General features: G+C 30.2%; 1 protein-coding gene across 3 annotated transcripts in view; it reads right to left on the reverse strand.

Moving 5' to 3' along the window:
- Positions 1-10,509: 10,509 nt before the first annotated feature.
- simj (simjang) overlaps positions 10,510-21,202 on the reverse strand; it is a 130,575-nt gene continuing 119,882 nt past the window's right edge. For 2 of the 3 annotated variants that reach the window (XM_065502840.1, XM_065502841.1), the window contains 8 exons: positions 16,613-17,636; positions 16,241-16,547; positions 14,647-14,757; positions 14,469-14,570; positions 14,188-14,389; positions 13,158-14,129; positions 12,213-12,314; positions 10,510-12,140 (listed from right to left, as the gene is read on the reverse strand). In XM_065502840.1, the coding sequence (XP_065358912.1) occupies positions 11,956-12,140; positions 12,213-12,314; positions 13,158-14,129; positions 14,188-14,389; positions 14,469-14,570; positions 14,647-14,757; positions 16,241-16,547; positions 16,613-17,598 (2,967 nt within the window). In that variant the 5' untranslated portion in view covers positions 17,599-17,636 and the 3' untranslated portion in view covers positions 10,510-11,955. The remainder of the gene's footprint in view (positions 12,141-12,212; positions 12,315-13,157; positions 14,130-14,187; positions 14,390-14,468; positions 14,571-14,646; positions 14,758-16,240; positions 16,548-16,612; positions 17,637-21,202) is intronic. The other variant, XM_065502842.1, reaches the window with a different exon arrangement.

Below are 21,202 nucleotides of genomic sequence, written 5' to 3' on the forward strand. Positions count from 1 at the left end.
TCTGATTTGTTTTTTTTTAAATGGGTTATTATTTATGAAAAAAGGTTGAAAACTATAATAATAAATATAAATTTTAAGATGAAAGTGAGTAAATTTAAATTATTTGTTAAACACCAATTTTAAATTTTGTGCAAAAAATAAGGCAATGAAACCGACCTTTTTTGTACATTATTTCCTAAAGTATTTATGATTTTGACAAAATATCAAAAAAAATTTTGTGTCAATGGCGCTACTAGCAACATAATTGCAAAATTTCAGAAACCAAGTTTCCTAAAGTTGAGAAATATAAAAAGAATTACGATAAATTTTACTCTATATTGAATTAGGTAATTCGGCCACCGTTTTGCACGAGGCATAGGCACTACACAGTGTTTTAGAAATGTTTTCGGTATCTCGAGAACTATTGGAGATATTGTTAAGAAATTGCAGATGGTTGGGGCTGAGGCGTTTTCGAGTTGATGTACAGTTGTACTACTACAAATAACAGTCCGAGGGGCAAGGTCTGGACTAGGCCGGTGAGGCAAAACTTCCTAAACACTTTTTAACGGGTATTGCAACATGTGGCCTAGCGTTGTCATGATGGGCGTATTTTTGTTTGGCTTCAAAAGAATATGTTGCAGCTCATAATAGATAGGACCCATATGGACCCACCAAATACAGAGAATTACCTTAGCACCATGGATATTTGCCTTTGGTGTCGTTTCGGCTGGTTGGCTGGGTTTCACATACAATCTCTTACACTTCGGGTTATCGTAATGGATCCATTTATCAGCGCAAGTAATGATTCGGTGCAAAAATGATTTTCTTTTATAGCGTTCAAGCAGCATTTCAGACATAAAATCATCTTTCAATGTCTCTCGGCTTCAATTCGTATGATACCCAATTTTCCTGCTTTTTGATGAATCCTGCTGCTTCAAAACGTTTTGAAATTGCTGTTTGAGTAGCTCCTAATGATTTTGCAAGCTCTTATTGAGTTTAACAACAATATTCATGAAGTAATCAGGCCTGTCACACATTTCGTTCGGAATGGTTTCAATTCCATAGTTTTAATTCCGATCTATTTCGTTTTAGGTTCTTCAGATTCCGTGTAATTTGTTAATTCAACAAATGCTTAATAATTTTGTATTGCAGATTTTAATTTGTCAGCGTTTTTTTTTATATTAACACAAAATTGAAGTTTTAGGTACAGAAATTGATTAAAATTTTAAGAAAAACAAATATCAATTCCACTTTGAAAACTGAAAGTGGTTTCGTTCCGAAAGATATTATCGTTTTACTTTTTGTGAAGAAGCAAATTACGGAATTAATTCCACTTTCGTTCGGAATTGAATTATGTGACAGGCCTGATTGGCTGCAGTTCTTGGTATTCAAACTTTTTTGGCTGGACTGGCTGGAAAATAACCACTTCTGAATCACACAAACCAAAGGTTAATGTACCTCTTAAAGTTATTCGATTTGGCTCAAAATCAGCATATCGTTCAAAATCAGAAGAAAAAAAATCCCTCATACAATTTCATCTCCACACTAATGTATACTATAGTTAAATTTTCCTGAATTATCCCATACTTTCCATGAAAAATAAAACTCAAGTGTTTATATTATTTTTATACGTATGTAAGTATTTTCTACATTAAGAAAATTATGAAATTTTTATTATTTTTTTTGTTTATTATTTATTTTATCAATAAAAAAAGGAGAAAATAAACTAAAGTGTTTGAAATAACATTTATATGATTTTTTTGGTTTTATTTCCTTTTGTTCATTTTTAAATTGTTTTAATAGGCATGAAAAATAATTAATTACGAAATGATGATTATGGAGAATTGAATGTAATTTTTTTTTTGTTGTTTATTATTGTTTTATTTATTATTTATGCTGATTTTAATGGCAAAAAAAATGCTGCATACATTTACGTAGATAGTTTAGGTTTTATTTTAATTTGTTTTATTATTAATTTTTCTTTATAAATATTTTTTTTTTTATAATATTTAAATGTATTTTTCTTTTGGTTTTTTTTTAGTAAAAGTAGCACACGGAGATTTGAATTTATGAATATTCTACTTATTTGTTAATAAACTTTAATAGTTTTCTTATATTCATTAAAAAATAATGAAATAAAGAAATAAAATGAATATAATCACACAAAACAAAAGGGAAATTAAATTATTTATAAATAATTAAAAACTTAAACTGTATATAATTTCAATTTTTCTCATTTCTTTTTTTTTGCCTAAAATGTATGTTGTATTATTTTGTTCACTATTTTTTTTTTAAATATTTTTTTGATCACAATTTGATTTCTTTGACTCCACTTATTTTCCTTAAAATATCCTTAAATTTTTGTTTAATTTTGTTTTTTGTTCCTTTTACAAAACCATTCATTTTTTTTATTCTATTTTTTCAAGCCAAAATACTCGTACATTGTGTAATATCCAAAAATATGTTGTACATTTTATCAATTTTAATTTTATTTGTTTTAAATGCATTTTTAACTATAATTTTGAAACGGGTTTTTTTTGTTTGTGTTGTGTGTGTTTTTGTTTTCTTTTTATACAACTTAAATTTATTTTGCCAAAAATACCTTTTTCATTTAATGCTATAATATAATTAATTAATTGATTAATTAGTCAAAGAACCTAAAAGTGTCTTTGTTTAATTTAATTCAGTCACTTTGAAACATAAGCTTATAATTAATTAAAAATTAATTTTATTACTATTATTTTAATTGTAATTGTAATTATTATTATTATTAATTGTATATGTACACATAAATTATTAACATATAAAATTTAATTTCGATGTTGGTTTTCTTTTATTTCTAAATAAATGTTTAATGATTAAGAGGGATTCATGTCTATAAATAAAAAAGAGCGTAAAAACATATAACCTGTTCTGTAAATCGAGTGATTTCAAAAACGAATAATTGAAAAATTTTTGTTTTGGAAATCGCACGATTTTGTACATTCAAACAGGTTTGTTTACTCAAAAGTAAAACGTGAAAACATGTGGAATTCGTTAACTCGTTTTAAAAATGAAATCGTTTTTCGGATTCGATTTACACAACACGGGGGATAAAACAAAATTTTACTTTTTGTTTTAATATCTAAGACTTACTTACAGTATGTCCTTTTGCAAAAAAAAAAAAATGTGTGTCATTTGTTTTTTTAAATACAGGGGCAGAATTACCGAGTAAAAATCGAGTGATTCCAAAAACGAATATTCGTCAATTTGATGTTCTGCAAATCGCACAATTTTGTACTCGATAGTAAAATGAGTAAATCATTCGATTTACAGAACACCAAAATATGTGAATTCCTTTTAAAACGAAAACGGTTATTCGTTTCGGTTTCGGTTTCGGAACAGGGAGTATGGCATTCCATAACGAGCAAGAAATTTAGTACATTTTATTATAATTTCTATATAGAAGTTATTTTTGATACGAACACTGCTGGTTAAGTTAAGGGTGTGTTCGTAAATTCAGTATGATTACATCACTGCAGCAAATTAAAAGTTTAGCGTTCGAAAAAGCATATTTGCGATTATTGCTTTACGTCAAAAGTTTTTTAATGCAAATTGTTGGCAGTGATGCCGCAAATTTGTGCAACCAATGCATCATTAAGTTATATGTTGCAAAAGTTTGCAGGTCGTGGCATCAGTGATGCACAAATTTACTGCATTTACGAACACACCCTAAATCTTTCTGGAAAAATACGATATTGGTTTTCAAATCGAATGTATTATTATCATTAATAATTCCAAATTAGTTGAAATTTCATTAGGTAAAATCCAGGATGTGAAAGTAATCGGATTATATTTGTAAGGGCTAAAAATTTGCTATTTTAGAATGTGGGGGGACGAAGAATAGTTACAAACTGTGGAGCATATTATGGGTGTGTTCGTAAATGCAGTAAATTTGTGCATCACTGATGCCACGACCTGCAAACTTTTGCAACATATAACTTAATGATGCATTGGTTGCACATATTTGCGGCATCACTACTAACAATTTGAATTAAAAAACGTTGCTTTTTCGAACGCTAAACTTTTAATTTGCTGCAGTGATGCAAATCATTTTTGATCATTTGTGTCAATTGTTTAAAACGATCTAGTACCATGACATATTCGTTTTAGTAAAATTTCAAAACCAGTATTAAAATATCCAAAACAAAATATGTGATTTCGGGTTAGTTCCGTGACCTGTCACATAGTGACTTCTAGGAAATCACCATACTATAGACGATTTTGGGGTTTCTAATTTCTAAAATAATAAAAAAATCTTTTCAATCCCGTGAATTTTTTAAAACAAACACCAGTAATAAGGGGTCTTCCAATTGGAACTTCCTAAATTTGACAGTTGATAACGCTACATCTATCGAATTGGCTGTTATTTATTCATTTTGTTTTGCCATGGACGGATAAAGCCTTCAACAACACGTGCAAATGATAAAATTGTTTTACCAAAATTGGTGTTTTGTTCAGTCAACTTCCCTCCAGCTTCTCCAATTTCTGAATGAATGAGTACGTCAATAAACAAAATTGTCGAATTTGGTACGATACCAATCCACATGAGATTATGGCATGGGCTGGCTGTCCATATTTATTTGAGAACTACGTTGACCAGGCCATCACCGTTATATGCAGGTCGATGATTACCAACATCTTTTGGCCTGAATTAAATGTAGACACCAACGATATGTAGTTTCAACAGGACGGCACATATCTTGTGGTTTCTTATGTCACATGTCTATGCTAATAATCCAAATTCAGCTTTATTTAAGCACCAGAGTCATAGAAAATTGGACTTTCGAGAAAACGAATATTTTTCAATGTAAAAAATCGTGTGATTTGCAGAACGTTAATGAATGTGGAATGACCGTTACAACAAATTTCTGTTTACCAATTTGGCAACAGAAAATTATAGCATACCAACATAATAGACCCACCCATACGCTATTTTGTATTGGATTTGAATTAAATTCCTTATTGAATTTAATGATTCAATAAGGAATTAATTCTATAGAGATTGAATTGTTAAAGGAATGAATTCGATACGATATGAGTGTTAAGGAATTAATTCGTGCTGAATAGTTTAATGGAATTGTTAGGAGAATACATACATATATTTAATTTGATTTTGAAAATTTAATTATGAATAAATTCTTTAGAATTTTTGCCTTAAACTAATTTTCTAACAATCAACTCAAATCAAAATGAGAATTCAGTTTAGTGTAAATGTAGCTTAATAGCCAAAAACAATTCATAATGGAACCGATTTTATAATATTTGTACATGAACGTTTCTTCTAAACTACTTGGGAAACCGATTGGGAGTGTACACGAAATTTATAGGCCCAAGCTATCGCGAAGGATCTTATATGTGAAAAGAGTCAGTCAGTTTTATATTCGAAAAAGCCAGTTATGAGAAATCTAATTATTAAAATAAAAACCGAGATTATAGAAAATAGGTTAAATTATCTACAAGAGCTGGGTTATTTTTTAGAAATATCCGGTTCAAAAATGGCAAACAAAACAATTTTAAAACTCAAATAATTTTTAATTTAAGCAACGAAAATTTTTTAAAGAAATATGTATACATCGATCGCTCTTCTAATTTTAAAATTATTCAATACAGTTAAGGTTTTATCGTTTTGTTTATTTACACATCAATAAATAATAAATTTATGTTTAATAAAAATCATTATATATATTTTTTTTTAAATTAATTTATTAATTAATATTACTTTAAGTTTTAGTTTATATTTTGCTATATTTACTACAGCAATCAATTAATAATGATAATAATTAAATAGGTTATGAATACATGAATATGTATGTATGTATATTATGAATGTACTATGTATGAATGAATGTATTTATGAATTTATGAACGATGATGATGATGTATGAAAGCATAATGTATGGAAGATTTTATTTTATATGAGTGTTTAAAATGTAAACATTATACATTCTTTAATTAATAAAAAAATCTACTATGAAACTGATACGTGTATAAAAAATATATTTGAATTAGGTATTGTGTATGATGATCATCAAGTCTTTATTTTTTTAAAAAAAAAATTTATGAAAATCTAAAAAATTAACAAATCAAATAATATTCTAAGGCATTTAACTGAATACGGTAAATTGATATTAAAGGCATATATTTTTTTAAATAAAATTCTACATACGTAAAATATGTATGTATTTTGGTTTTATTCAGTTTACTAATACATTTCACATTATCACCCACCACCTAGGTTTTTTAACAACTGACTTAGATTTCTGTCAATTGCATTTTCATTTATGCACCTTCCTTTCCTTTGGATTTGAGTCAGTTTAAGTACGATTTGACTTTTAGTTTTAGGTTTTTTTTTTTAAATATAATTTAAAAAACTATAATTTGTTTTGAAATTATGAATAAAACTGTGTGTGTTTTGAACATTTGTGATAATTAGGGGAAAGGTTTATATAAAGAATTATGTTTTATATGTATAATAGGTATTATCTTTTAAGTAATGGATATGGATTTGAAAAATTCTCTTATGGTTTGATTTCTTGTTATTGCTTGTTTAATTTTATTTTATTTATTTTTTCTTTATTCATATTATTTTATGATTTTTTATTATTATATTATTGATACATACTGTTTTACTAATTGATGGTAAATTGGTTAAAATAAAAAAAATTAAAAAAAAAATATTTTTTAACGGGTGATTTATTTTTAATTTTTTGTTTACAACTTGAAACTCTTTTCAATAACTTTTTATACTAATTGATGGTAAATTGGTTTAAAATATATTAAAAACTCCCACACTTGTTTATAATTATTTTATTTTAAAAAAATACGAAATTAATTTAAACACAAAAATAATTATTTCTCAAAAAAATGTGTCGACCTTGACATTTGATATCAAAACTAGACAGATATTGGGGATTCAAATTTGAAATCTATTCAAAAGAGTATGAAAACAAAAACAATCGTATGTGGGCATTTCCACAGCTAGGCATCGAAAATAAAATATTAATAAAAAACCAACCCATTTTTCTTACATTATATTAAAAAATGTCTACATTTTAATAACATAATGTATTTTCAGCTAATCTTAGTTGTTATTATGAGAAAATTGGCTTGCAATTTAATCTACTTTTAATAACACTTTCTCTTTACTATCAGCCCAATTATGAATAAAAAATTCCGCGGGAGTTTTTTCCCATTGAGTTTGAATAGGAAAAATGTGAAAAGAGGAAAAACTCCCGGGGAATTTTTATTCATAATTGGGCTATACCTATTTGTTGTTTACATATTTGTATCACGATTCCACACATCTTATGAAATCTTTCTATCAACAACAAATTCATTCAAAAAATTAAAAGCTCGATTAAAGAAAATTTTTTTAATTTTTCTTTTTTTCATCTTTCTAATAAAGTGGCTAGAAATTTGAATGTCTCTCATTTGCTATTGAAATTCATAATGGAATTAATTCATAACAAAATTCATACAACCTTTGTTAATTCAAATTTAATTAAATTATTTGTTCCTCATTCAATTTGTGTTTGTTTTTAATCATTTAGGAAATGAATTGAAAACATTTACTTAAGCCTATTTGTAATATTATTTGTATTGAATAACAATTTATTCATTCAACAAATTGTATTAAGCTATTCTGTAATGGATTTGATTTAAAGAAAACTTGAATGATTCAATAAGGAATTAATTGAATTTTTAAAGAAATGAATTCAATACGTTTGGGGTACTAAGGAATTGAGACAACGAATGCTTTAATTGTGATGTTAAGAGAATATATTTAATTTGACTTTGAAAATATAATTAGGAATTTATTTTTTCAAACGTTTTGAGTATAAAGAATATTTCTAAGTTTGAAAAGCTGAAAATATGGCAATAAATGCATTACCAGTGCACTTAATTAAATTTTTAAATTTTTAAAAGGTTTATAAAACAAAATTTCAATATAAAATTTGTATTTTAAAGCTTTCATATATTTTAAAAGCATTATTTAAAAGTATATATGTCAAATTAATAAATAAAAAGCTTTTACATGAACTAATTCATATTACAGACGTGGCCGAAAACTATGTCGCGTGTGAAATCATACTAAAACAAGTATCTTTCTAGTTTCCGCTCTATTTGTATTTCACTGATTCAGGGTTGCATACAATTTAAATTAAAAATGTTTATGGATAAAAATCACGTTCATATTTTTATTTAAAGAAAATATTAATATTTTCCGAAATATCTCTCATCATTAAGCTTTTAATAGAGTTTTCAGCAAGGTTGGCAAACATTACCGCTAAGCTACAGTTACCGAAATAACAGCAATTACTGTTATCGATATAATCGTATATTCCGATACAGTGAATAATTTTAAAATATGAAAATACAAATTTTTTGATTTAAATAATTTAAAACTACAGTAGCCGAATTACCGCATTCGATATCGAGCATAATTTATCGTAATTTTCGTATTTGAGGTTATGGCATTCGATACCATAGCTCATTCGATCACGAATGCGGTAATTCGACCACAGAATTTAAAATGTAATATAATGTAATAATCGCTCGTTGTTAATTTTCGTAAGCTGTTATCATTAAAATACTGTTGCCCCTAATTGGCTGTCATACATTGGATATAGCGTTCAACGACACCTGCGAATGATAAAATTGTTTTATCAAAATTGTTATTCTGTTCGGGCAACGTTCCGCCCACTTCGCCCATTTTACGCTATGCGGCCCATTTCTGTATGAATTGGTACGTCAACAAAAAAAATTGTCGAAATTAGGTCGATACCAATTCACATGAGATCATGGCGTGGGCTGGCAGCGTCATCGATCCATATTTCTGTCATCGATTCATATTACTGTCATCGATCCATATTTCTTTGAGAACGACTTTGACCAAGTCATCACCGTTAACGGTCAACCAATGATATCTTATTTTAAGAGGATGGCGCTAAGTGCCACACAGCTCACCATGCAATTTGATTTTCTTGTGGGATTTTCTTAAGTCGCAGATTTATGCGTATAAGCCACAAACCACAGCGGTCCTCAAAACCATCATATGTATTCCACGATGTTGTATTTCATACATAATGTTATATATAGGCCTTTCAAACGAATAAATAAATATCGATATTTAAATTTACTGATATTAAGCGCTTAATGAAATACCCTTGTTGCATACGAAACGATTTAAAACCGAAAAAATGTGTGATGTATTTATTACACACTTTTCTTAACTGACATTGTGCTTTTCAAAAGTTTTTTGTTTAAATGCCCCATAACGTTTAGTTGGACGGGGTACGGACCGATTTCAAAAAATTAATTAGTTGTGTTACCTGATCAAAGAGAGAAAATAATATCTGTTGAGGCCCGCGATTATGTGGAGGAGGACGACGACTTCCTCGACATCGATATGGAGCCCCTATAAATATTGTGACCCTCGCTCGCTATGCCTGTGGTCCTTGTACATTGTGAATGCCGCTTAGGAAGTTTGACAGTTGACCATTCAAGTGTTGTCAATCTGCCTAAGCGCCATTTTTCAGTTTGTCAAAAACCAACCCTTATTTTTCAATAAATATTTATAATGTTTATATATATATTTATATTTTTCTACTTACGATCAACCAAGTAAGTGAAACTTGCAGTTTTTGTATCCAAAGTTATTTATGTGCAAACATACACACGTATAAATGGTTTTTATTTCGTTCGACCCCGTTGAAAGAAAACAGCAAAAACCATGACCTTACACAGTATATAGTTTCAAATGGTATACAAATTTTTGGGCCATAAATTAGTTTATTTCAAATTTTCAATGTCTTAAAAACGATAGAGGATAAAATTACATAGTTATTTAAAATGTTTACTTACAGATAAACGTTTAATTCATGGACTGGCAGGTTATTATATTGAATTGTAACGCAGCCCAAATGTGTAGATCGACTTTATCAAAGGTATCCTAAACTGGTAACCATCAGACGTGTTATTACTTTGCAAGCACGTTCCCATGATAATTGGTACGAGAAGAACTTTCGATGATAGAAGAACAGTTACAAGATGACTGTGCAAACACAACACTTTGGCTGCATGTCTTCTGTAGACTACAGAAATTCCGAACTTTTTATGTCCATTCCACTAATATGGATAACAAAAGAACACTGTTTATTCCATGTTACTTAAGGTATTTAAAATGTCATTAGATTTGAGGAGCTGCAGAACGAAAGGTGATCTTTCGATTTTTTTTACAAATTGATTTTTTGGTATTTTTATAATATTTGGGTTGAAATCTTCAAGAAAAAATCAATTTCCCAAAATTTTTTAAATTTTCATAAAGGTACCTTTTGTTCTGCGGCTGCTCCCTCATTTATTATTTGTATGTATAAATAACATACCCGAAAATTAGTAGGTAATGGACGAATACAGAATATATCCAAAACAAATTCTTTAAATTTTATGTTTCTACATTGAATAAAATACAATAAGAGAAAAATGAAATTGTGAATTATAAAAAAGTGTGTGTTTTATTGTAGTTTAGGTATCACCCGTTAAAAATAAGTTTTCTTTGTTGTTTTGTTTTTTTTTTGTTTAAATTAAGCAATAAAATGTTTATTTTTGTTAATTCAATTATATCTAGAAAATATATTTAATAATATTTTGTTGTTGTTTAATTTAAATCAAGTAACTAAAATTTTAAATAAACTATAAAAACTAAATTTGATATTACTAAGGCTTCTTTCTTTCTTTCTGTTCGCATTAAGAAATAAATCATTTTGATACAAATTGTTACAAGAAGAAATTATAATAATAATAATAAAAATAGTATCATTAAATTAAAATATTTTATTTAATAAATTTAAACATACAGAGAGTAATTATTAATAAACAGATAAAATAAAAACAATTAAAAAAAAAACAAAAGTAGAAGTTAACAATTACTTTGTAATAATTTTATGTAAATTGCAAATGTAATAAAAAATGTTGCCTCTAAAGTGGAGAGGGAAGGCAAAAACTACAAAAGAAAACGAACGTTTTTTAAAGCAGTATTAAAAAAAATTTAAAACGAAATGTAATAAAAGAACTAAAATTCATTTGAAATGTTAATTAATTAATTGTTTTGTTTTATAGAAAAAAACATAACACTTAATGCTTAAATCGTTTAAGAACTAATAAAAATAATTATTGAACTATTTTTCTTTTATTTATTATTTTTTTTTGTATGGTTTGTTGTTTTATTATAAAAATAGTTTTTTATCTATGTTTTTTCTTTTGTTTTTAATGCAAATTATGGGATTTATTTGCTTTGTTTTGTTTTGTAAGAATTTGCATTAAATATTTCATGCAATACTAAATCTTAAAAATATTGTATGAATGAAGAAGAGAGGATTGGTTTGTTTTTTGAGTTATTTAACTCCTTTTCGACATTTTTTCTTTTTCTTTTACAAAATTGTTTGTATATTAATTTTGTTGTTTGTTAGTTATTGAATAAATAAAAACTTAAAATAATTTGATTTATTAATGTGATAGAAATTTTAACGAAAATCTTTAAGGGATTAACTATACAGAATGAGAGATAGATAGAGAGAGTGTGTATGATAGAAAGATAATAATATAAACTTTAAAATATTAAGAAATTTGTTTGAGTTTTTGGTCTGATCAAACGACCAAAGCATGCATTAATTGTTTTCATTATTTTTCTTGGTTCTTGTATGTATTTTTAAACAAACAAATAATCTTTCATCTTCTTTAAAGTGGACAAAAAAAAGGAGAAAAAAAGTATAAAACATAAGTTATGTATGTGTCTCTAAACTTAATATTTGACTGTAGTAGCTTTTGTTTCAAAGATCATTTCAAAATCTTTAATTATTGCATGCACAAAACTCGACGACTTCTTTCAGTTCTATTTCTATAATTATTGTTATTGATGTTAATGTTGTGTGTTATTTACGTTTTCCAATTGTTTTGACGATTGTTACTGGGTCCTGGTGCTTGCGGTGGTATCATCTCTAATAAATATTGTCGCTGCAATTCAGCGGCTCGTTGTATATCAGCCAAAGATGCTGTTTGATTCTTGGACGACGAAGCAGAGGAGGAAGATGCAGATGTTGTTTTGTTTTTATTTGTAAATGCTGGGAATATTTAAGAAATACACCATATGAAATTTATTTTAGTCTAATAAGGAGAATTGTTTTTATGCTTACCAGCTACTTGAGCTGCCTGAGCCATAGCCATTTGATAGGAATACAAAAGTGGCGTGAATTGCATCATATGTTGAGGATTCGTTGCTAAACCTTGACCCAAAGCTAGAAAATAAGAAAATTTACAAGTTTAATAAAATGGTCTTTTAAAAGTGGAATATATTCTTGTCAATATAATATAATTAAGATAATTTAAATGGACGTTTTTGTATTGAACAGTATAGTTTTTTTCTGGTCATGCAGATTTTTTAAAGCATCGGTTAATTGTATCTGCATCGGCATTCTACGCTATTTTATTTGGAATTTCTAAAACTTCTCTTACAATTTGACTCCTTAATATTTCATCAAATTTTAATGGACGTCTAGTTCGTGACAAACTTTCATATCTTTCAAACCTTTTATAGTTCCTAAGTATAGTTTGGACTATAGATTTTGACAAATTAACAATTTCCACAACATTAAATATAAAATTATTTTCAAATTAAATGAAATGCCGATATCGTATGTAGAGTTTTGCGACTTAACACGAAATCTGGTTATGTGTTAACTAATAGTTATTCTGACAGTTTTCATACAAAAATAATTTTAACCGACAGTATACCTATTAGTTAACACATAACCAGACTTCGTATTAATGGGGGTAAGTGTTTGTATTTATCATACTCATTTCAATATTTTTAAATTGATTGAGATTATGAAAAAAAGTTTTTACGTATTAGTTTATAGTTTATGAGAAATGTATATAAAAATGTTGTTAAAAACAATTTTGGACAACTCTTACAAATGATATTTGCGAGAAAAATCAATCAAGTCAAGGTAAATTTTGAAAACTGTTTTTTTAATATTAGTTTTAATACAAAACATTTCTAAACATATTTTTCTAAAATTTTTAAAACTCGAAATTAATGATTTTAAAATAAGATTGAATATCTACTTTAAGTATATTACCTCTAAATAATTGTTGCTGGAACGCTTGCATTGCAGCTGCAGGTGATGCGTTGCCAAGAGCACCTAGATTTGCAGCTGCTGGATTTGTTGCCGTAGCCGCGGCTGCAGCACCCAGATTTGCCAGACCTCCTAATGCCGCTAAATTACCCAGTTGCCCTAGGTTGCCAAGATTGCCTAGGCCGCCTAAGCCAGCTAAATTGTTTAGGCCCGGCAAACCAAGAGCACCCAATTGGGCGGCAGCGGCTAAAGCAGCAGCTGAATATTTATCATATTGTTGCTGTTGCTGCTGTTGTTGTTGCTGTTGTTGTTCGGCAGCAGCTCTTTGCTGTTGCTGCTCTGCACGATGATGATCACGCTCTCGTTCACGCTCACGTTCGCGCTCTCTTTCTCGTTCACGTTCTCTTTCCCGTTCACGTTCTCGTTCGCGCTGCTGCTGCTGTTGATGCTGGTGTTGTTGCTGCTGCTGGTGTTGATGCTGCTGCTGCTGCTGATGGTGATGCATTTGACTGGGTGTTGGTGTACTAGGACTGGGTTGAGCCTGATGAGACATGGAACCTCGCGACGAACGTGGCGTAGTTGGTGGTGGAGGTGTCGGTTGATTGGTTGGTGGTGGTGTGGGACGTGGCGTGATACTCGGAGTTGGAGTGTGACATTTGGTGGGTATAACCGTTACAGAAGGTGGTAGATTAACTAAAGCGGCTGCTGTCGACGCTGCATGCGCTGCTTGTGGCTGAGATTGGTGCGCCGTTTGTTGAGAATGATTCTGAGATTGAGACAACACAGAACTAGCAGCTACATGAGCATCCACCGGGGATGGACTGCTTTGACTGGCCAAACGTTGCTCAATTTCTTGTTCTTGTTGCAAGGCCTTAACAAATGCCTGTTTCAGTCGATTGGTATGTTCAGCTTTCAAAGCCTTCTTAACATTAGTGGTGACACATTGTTCACAAATAACTTTAGCTTCTTTGTTGCCTGTAGAGGACACAAGTAAATTAGTAGATCTTTAGCTGAAATATAAAGATATGCTTACCTTGTTTCTCCCACTTCCAGACCGGTGTAAAATCAATCTTACATTGAGCACAGCGAAATGGTGGTGCCATTGTATTTGTTTTCTTATTATTTGTCGTTATGTAGTCGACAACAGTCTCTAAGCCAAGCAGGTAAACAAATTCAGTATTGCTAGGATTTGGTATAAAATGCATCTCTGGTGGTGGAGGCTTAGGTGGAGGAATCTTCAATAAAACAGTATAAAATCATAAATAATAACAGTTGATTGCTATGCTATAATGAATATCAAATCCATGCAAATACCTGTAATAAGGTCTTCTCCAATTGTTTCCTTAACGCCAGTTTAGCAGCCGCTTGCCTTTGTGCGGGAGTTTGAACATCTTCGCGGGAATTTAAGCGGTCATTCTACAATGAAAACCAAATAACAATTAGTGTCAGTTAGAGGTAAAATTTGTTGTAAAATTCTGTTGCTGACCTTTACCTTCAACTCATTGTGTTGATGATTTTGTGTTGACAACGGTGGTGCTGGTGTTATTGATACCGAATTGCTGATGGTGTTAGGTACCTTAGAATTATCCGAAACATTAGGCTGCTGCTTATTTGTTTTCATTTAGTTTTTGTTAGTTCAATATAAACAATACAAAGCACACAATATGACGCAAATTGGTTAGTTTTATGAAATTGATAAATGAATCAGAAAAACATGATAAATTCATACATTTTAATAACAATTATACATACTAAATTCATATAGTTATCAATATTATAAAATATAAATACGTCTCACTATAGTTATTTTCATCTCTATCCTACATTATTATCATTACATTATTATGAGGAGTTAGTGTAAGTAGTGACAAGATTCAAAGGTTAGTGTTTATACTGTGTTTATGTTTTATATTTATTGTGTATTTAAATAAAATTTAAAAACAAAAAAACTCTTTTAGGAAAAACAAATTAGAAAATTATTCCTAGAATTTTACTTAAAAAGATTTTTAGAAACAAATTGCTATGAGTTTTTAACATTTTCAATTAAATTCCACGTTCCTGAGATAAAACTGTTTAATGTTTTTGTTGAAAACCTAAAAGTGAAAATATCTCGAAAACTGACTTTACGATATTAAAATGTTTGCGATATTTTTGTTTAACATGTCAACATTAGCCAACATTTTTCCACCAGGAGCCCTTTCTGGCTGTCGTGTAGTGTTATTTGCACATATGTATGTATTGTCTGAATTTTGAACAAAATGATTTTCGAGATATTTGTAGATCACAAAATTATAAAGACAATCTCACATAAGACCAAAATTAACATTAAAAGTGTAACTTCGTTGAGACACTTGATAGTCTTGTCAGTTTTTAGGCACCATATTTTGGAAATTACTCAGCTATCTGGAATACAACAAAATTATATAGACAATTGCCCAATTCACAATTGGTGTCGTAGCGTTGTATCGTTGTATGTCGTATTTTTTTATTAATGTTTTGTTTTTGTTTCGAATGAGACCAAATTGAAGAGCAACTTTCATAAGTCACTTGGAATGTGACATTCTTCTCAGTTTTTATATATTTTGAAAATTACGTAGGATTTAAACAATAATTCCAAAAGAAGTTAAAGCTGCTTTTAAGGCCTAATGGAAATTTGTGACTATTTTTTCAAGCGCTCTTGTAAAGTGACATGTCAAAAGAGGACTTAACATTTCATCAATTCTATTTCAAGACGATTATTTCTACTAAATTTCATTTGTTACTTTAAATATGGTTTGAAAATAGCTTTAATTATTTTACAAGTTAATAGTACTACTTATGAAATGATAAACTACAATTGAGTATAAATGTTTTGTAAGTAGGAAAGTGGAAATATTTTTAAATGACATCTTTATGTGTTGCTGTAAGTAAGCGTTGTGTGTATGTAAACGTATTAGAGTAACATGTAGTTAGTATAAATTTGTGTTAAGAGTGTGGTTAAAGAAGTTTGGAACTAAGGAGGAGTAGGAGGTGGAGGAATGAATAAGAAACATGTAATAATGTAACAACACAGCGCTTACTGCAACGATCACATTACAACAACTCACATTGCGTGATTTAAGTCCAGATGGTGGAGCTGATGTTGGTGTTATAGTCACTGATGGCGTTATAGTGAGATTCGGTAAATTTGTGCGGGGCGGTAGAGCATTCGAACGGGCAGATGATGACAACGTTGATGATGATGGTGAGGACGTGGCTTGAATGCTAATTGAAGCGGAAGACCCGGCTGTTAGAGTTGCACCACCGGGTAGCGCCGAACGTGGTGGAGGCAGTATAGAGTTGTTAGTTGAACGATGAGGAGATGATGTCGAACCAGTTGAAGAGGAATTTGTATTCGAGCGGCTATTGGTAGCGCTAATGGTAGAGAAAAAAACAATTGTTAATTACGTATATTTGATTTAAATGAATTTTTTGCTTACCTTATGCTAACCGAAGATGAGATGTTACTACTATTGGAACGTGAACTTTTGGTATGTGCTGGCAGTGGTACGGCCGTAGTGGGCGTAACACTTAAGGCTCCCTTCGATGTCAGAGCTGCCGGTATAGCCGCTAGGGGATTTGTGGGCGATACACTGGTCGATGTGACCACAATATTTTCCTTCATGACATGCTGTGACTGTTTTAGCTTCTTTAGTAACACTAGTTTGGTTTCTTCGTTACGTAAATCTTCCCTTAACTTACGCAGTCCCTTTTCGCGCTCTTTCAATTCGGCTGGTGTCAACTCTTTGATGGGCACATACGGCGGCATTTCTTCGTCATCCGTTTCAGAGTCTATGTTACCATTTTGTTGGCGACCATTCATTCGTGCCGGCAATAAGACAATATCAGGAGCCTCTGCATAAGATTTGGGTTCGGTGCGTGGTCTCAAAACACGACGTTGAACTTTGTTCTCTTCGTTGCCTGAACTAATTATTCCTCCTCCTCCTCCTACACCGCTACCACCACCAGATGACCCTGTCCCTGATGCATGGGTATTGGAATTTGTTGTTGTTGCAATTGTTGTAGTTGATGTGGCCATAACTGCATTAGCAGCTACAGGCGATGTTATGTTTAATGAATTTGAGTTTGTTATTTGATTAGTTGAACTATTACTAGATGGATCTACCGTGGTTATAGTCGTCGATATATTATTTGTAGTTGGTGTGGTATTGCCACTTGAATTAGCTGTTGCAGTACTACTGCTAGTACTACCGATACTACTGCTACTATTGCCCAGTCCTGTGGCTGTTGTGGCCGCGGTCGGTGATGTTGCTGTTGGTGGCGGTGGTGCAGGTGTTATAGTCAGTCCAGAATTTTGTGTAAGTGCTCTCAAGTCTCTTACAGTTGCAGGTGTTATAGTTAGAGCTGGATCACGCCCGGAGCCTAAACTTAAGTCGACGACATCGTCGACTTCCATTTTGGCCATCTTCGCGCGTCGCGTCGTTTTGGCTTATGTTGACTTATCTATAAAATACAATAAAACAGAAACAATTGTTTAATTATTTATTCTATGCTATCAATGGTTAAGAATTTTTTACAATTTACTTTTAACACAAACAAATTTAAATAATTTTATTTCTTCTCTTTCTCCAACAAGAACAACAATATGAATAAACAATAAAGCATTGAATGCATAGAAGGGAAAAAAAATATTTAATTAATGACAGATAAAATGTCAAGGGTTTCTACGGACGGTTTGTGTGAAGTGCGTGGAAAGTGTTTTTTTTCTATCTTCAATGTACTCGTATATAGATTTTTTGTTTTCTTCTTTTTAACAATTGCAAAGTGTTTTCTTCTTCTTCTTGATGTTTTTGTTATTATTCTTTTGATATTTCTCGGATTCCTTTTTGTTTTAACATTCACATGTTCATGTCGATATTTAAAAGAATGTATTCATTGTTTTAGGAATATATTTAGCTTTAGCGTTTTGATTTGTTTATTTATGTACACTGATCATCTAAAGTGAGTAAACAACAGTGAATTTTTGGATTTTTTAAGATAATGAAAATTATAAAATCCATCTATCGATTGAAATTTAAATGTTTCGATTCGGTTCTAAAAAAAGGTATAGGTCGGACGGAATCTAATGTTTTTAATTTTCTTAAAAAAATAATAGAATTCACTGGTGTTTACTTACTTTTGGGTATTATTTCTGTAAGAAGTTTTAAAGTTTCCATTGTTTTGCAGGTTCTAAGAAGTGTAAACACATTCTAACGTAAAATTTCAACAAAAATGTTTTTTTTTAATTATATTATATTTGAATTATACCTATATGTATTTTTAAAAAAATAAGTATGGACTTTACTTATTTCAAACTATTAACAAATATTTGTAATTTTTTCTATAATTATTCTATTTTCATAGGGAACAATTTGTTATATTTTACTTCTGGGGGCAATGAAAAACAGATAAGTTGAATTTTTTGGATGGAAATAAATCTATTATTTATAAGATATAGAAAGAGGAGCATAGCAATTTTTGCAAAACAAATTTAAAAAAACTATATTGTAAATTTTCTTGGAATTTGATATTCGACCGTCAATATTTAGAAATGTGTACACGAAGTGGAAAGAAACGTTTACGATTATTTTATAATAAAGAAAGTTCTTATTAATTGTTCGAGCATTTTAAATTAAAATAAATTTATGGGTTTGGACTTCTTTAAATATAAGAGAGTTTGTAAGAGAGAAAATGGGAATAATAGTTCAAAAAATTAGTATTTTGTATGGATACCATTATTCTTTTTACATTTATCATGGTCCGATTATTACAATTTTCAAGATTGTGAAAAATTTCAATGTATTATCTGCAATATATTGGGTGTATGGCTTAAAAATGCGGGATTAACCATAGATGACGTATCAACTGAATGCGGTTTTTGTTTTTAATATCTTATATGTCATTTTAAAGGGTACATATCTGTCATTTATTGTCATTATATTGTAAATAACAAAGTTTTTTTTTGCTTCGGAAATGTCGAATTTTGTGCCAACAAAGCGTCATATGCGGGAAGTTTTGCTTAAATTCTATAATTTGAAAAAAAAAACTGAAGCATGCCGATTGCTGAACAAAGCTTATGGTGAATGTGTTCCATCTGTTTCAACGTGTGAGAGATGTTTTGTGCGGTTCAGAAGTGGCACGGAAGACAAAGATCGCCCAGGCAAACCGTAATATTCCACAATGACAACGCTCGGCCACTTGTTACAATACCTGTTAAAAGGTATTTAAAATGAAGTGGTTAGGAAGTTTTGTCTCATTGTCCTTACTGTGCCCCGTCCGACTACAATTTATTTCAATTGATGCAGAACGCTCTGTCTAGGATACGCTTCACTTTGGAACAGAGTATTGGCTTGATTCGTTCTTGGCCTCAAAAGATGAATAGTTATTTTGGCTCGGAATCCATATGTTGCCATAAAGATGGAATAAGTACAAAAGTTTTAACTTAAAAGCTAAAAGATTTCACATTTTTAATCCATATACCAAATATTTATAGGAAATTTTGAAAAATATCTACTTGTCTTACGTTTGTATCCGCGATTTTCAATACCAAACATTTTTGATCAACAAAGAATAGTTGAGGAAAATTTAAACCCCTAAGTCCTTCCCTAACGCTCGCCCGGACATATGTAGCTAGATCAAGAATAGACCCGGCATATATATACTTTTGTGAGTCTGCGATGAATATTTCGATGTGTTATAAACCGAATGACAAAATCAATATATCACCCATCTCCCAAAACATTCTCAACTCATATTATTTTGGGCAGTTTTAACATATTTAAATTTTAAATGACAAATATGCTCAATAAGTCTCGAGATACTATCTCAATAAAATTTCCATTCTTTAGAATTTGCTTTCCAGGACGAATGTTAGAAAAACCAAATTTTATTAAAATATTTCACACTAGGTTTGTAGATGCCAGAGGTAATGTCGGGTTAAAGAGAAGAAAAATTTTGCATGCTGTTTTGTTGTTGGGCATGAGACTTGCGCAACTAAATTGCCTAGTGTGAAAGGGGTCTTTATCTGGGACCTAAAAATGCAATAAACTTTTAAACGAAAGCATACTTTTAATGCACTGTTAAGTCCACTTTAAAAACAAAACAAAATTTTAACATGCCAAACATGTTTATGCTCTCTCATCTGTGTGTTTTTAATATCCTGCTGCTCTCATTTGATTGTCGTCATTGTTTTTGCTAGTGTAGCTGTAATATACAACAACTTGGGCGTACCTACGTACATAGGATTGCAACCCCCTAAGGAGTACGAGGACTATTTGCGTAGTTGCTGTGTTGTTATTGTTTTTATTATTGCTATTTTTTCTGCTATTTGGGTTTGTTAAGTTCCGGTTTATATTGCGCTTTTAGTTGTTGTTTTTTCTCTACTCCTTATACATATAAAAATTGTATATTCTATGTTTTGCCACTGGACATGTTGAGAAATGTTTCTTGTTTTTTTTGTTTGTTGGTTTGTTCACATTATTGTACGTGTTAGTTAGTGAGTATATGTTTGTATACGAGTCTATGTCAGGATAATAAAATAAAGATTTCCTTCTTGGAATTTTTTGTTTTTTGTATGTTTATAAAGTTAACAAAACAACAACAATACACTTAAGGTAATTAGATTTTTTTGTTTGTAGTTGTGTTTTTTTGTTGTTTTTGTTCCTTTTTTCTTTTGTACTGACCTTGACACTCTGGAGATAGAAATCAATGTTGGAAATTAATTTTAGTTATTTAGTTTTTATGAGTTTTATTCTTTAAGAAATGAAAGTGTAAGTGAAAAACAACATTAACTTAGGCGAAAGAAAAGAAAATTATATACTTGGTCAATTCACAAGGTCTCTTATCATGTCATATTGTCATAATGTCCTAATATTTCACGACTCGGCGGCTCGGCTTAACCTACTCTTAGGCGTTCGGCGCTAGTCTCTGCCGGTTGATTACGATAACGCAATAAACATAGCATACATAGTGGTATTATTTTAGGACATTTCTAGCTTGAAAGACAATAACAACATTTTTAAAACATTGTG

This window comes from Calliphora vicina, chromosome 3, assembly GCF_958450345.1.
Source record: "Calliphora vicina chromosome 3, idCalVici1.1, whole genome shotgun sequence".
Lineage (NCBI taxonomy): Eukaryota > Metazoa > Arthropoda > Insecta > Diptera > Calliphoridae > Calliphora > Calliphora vicina.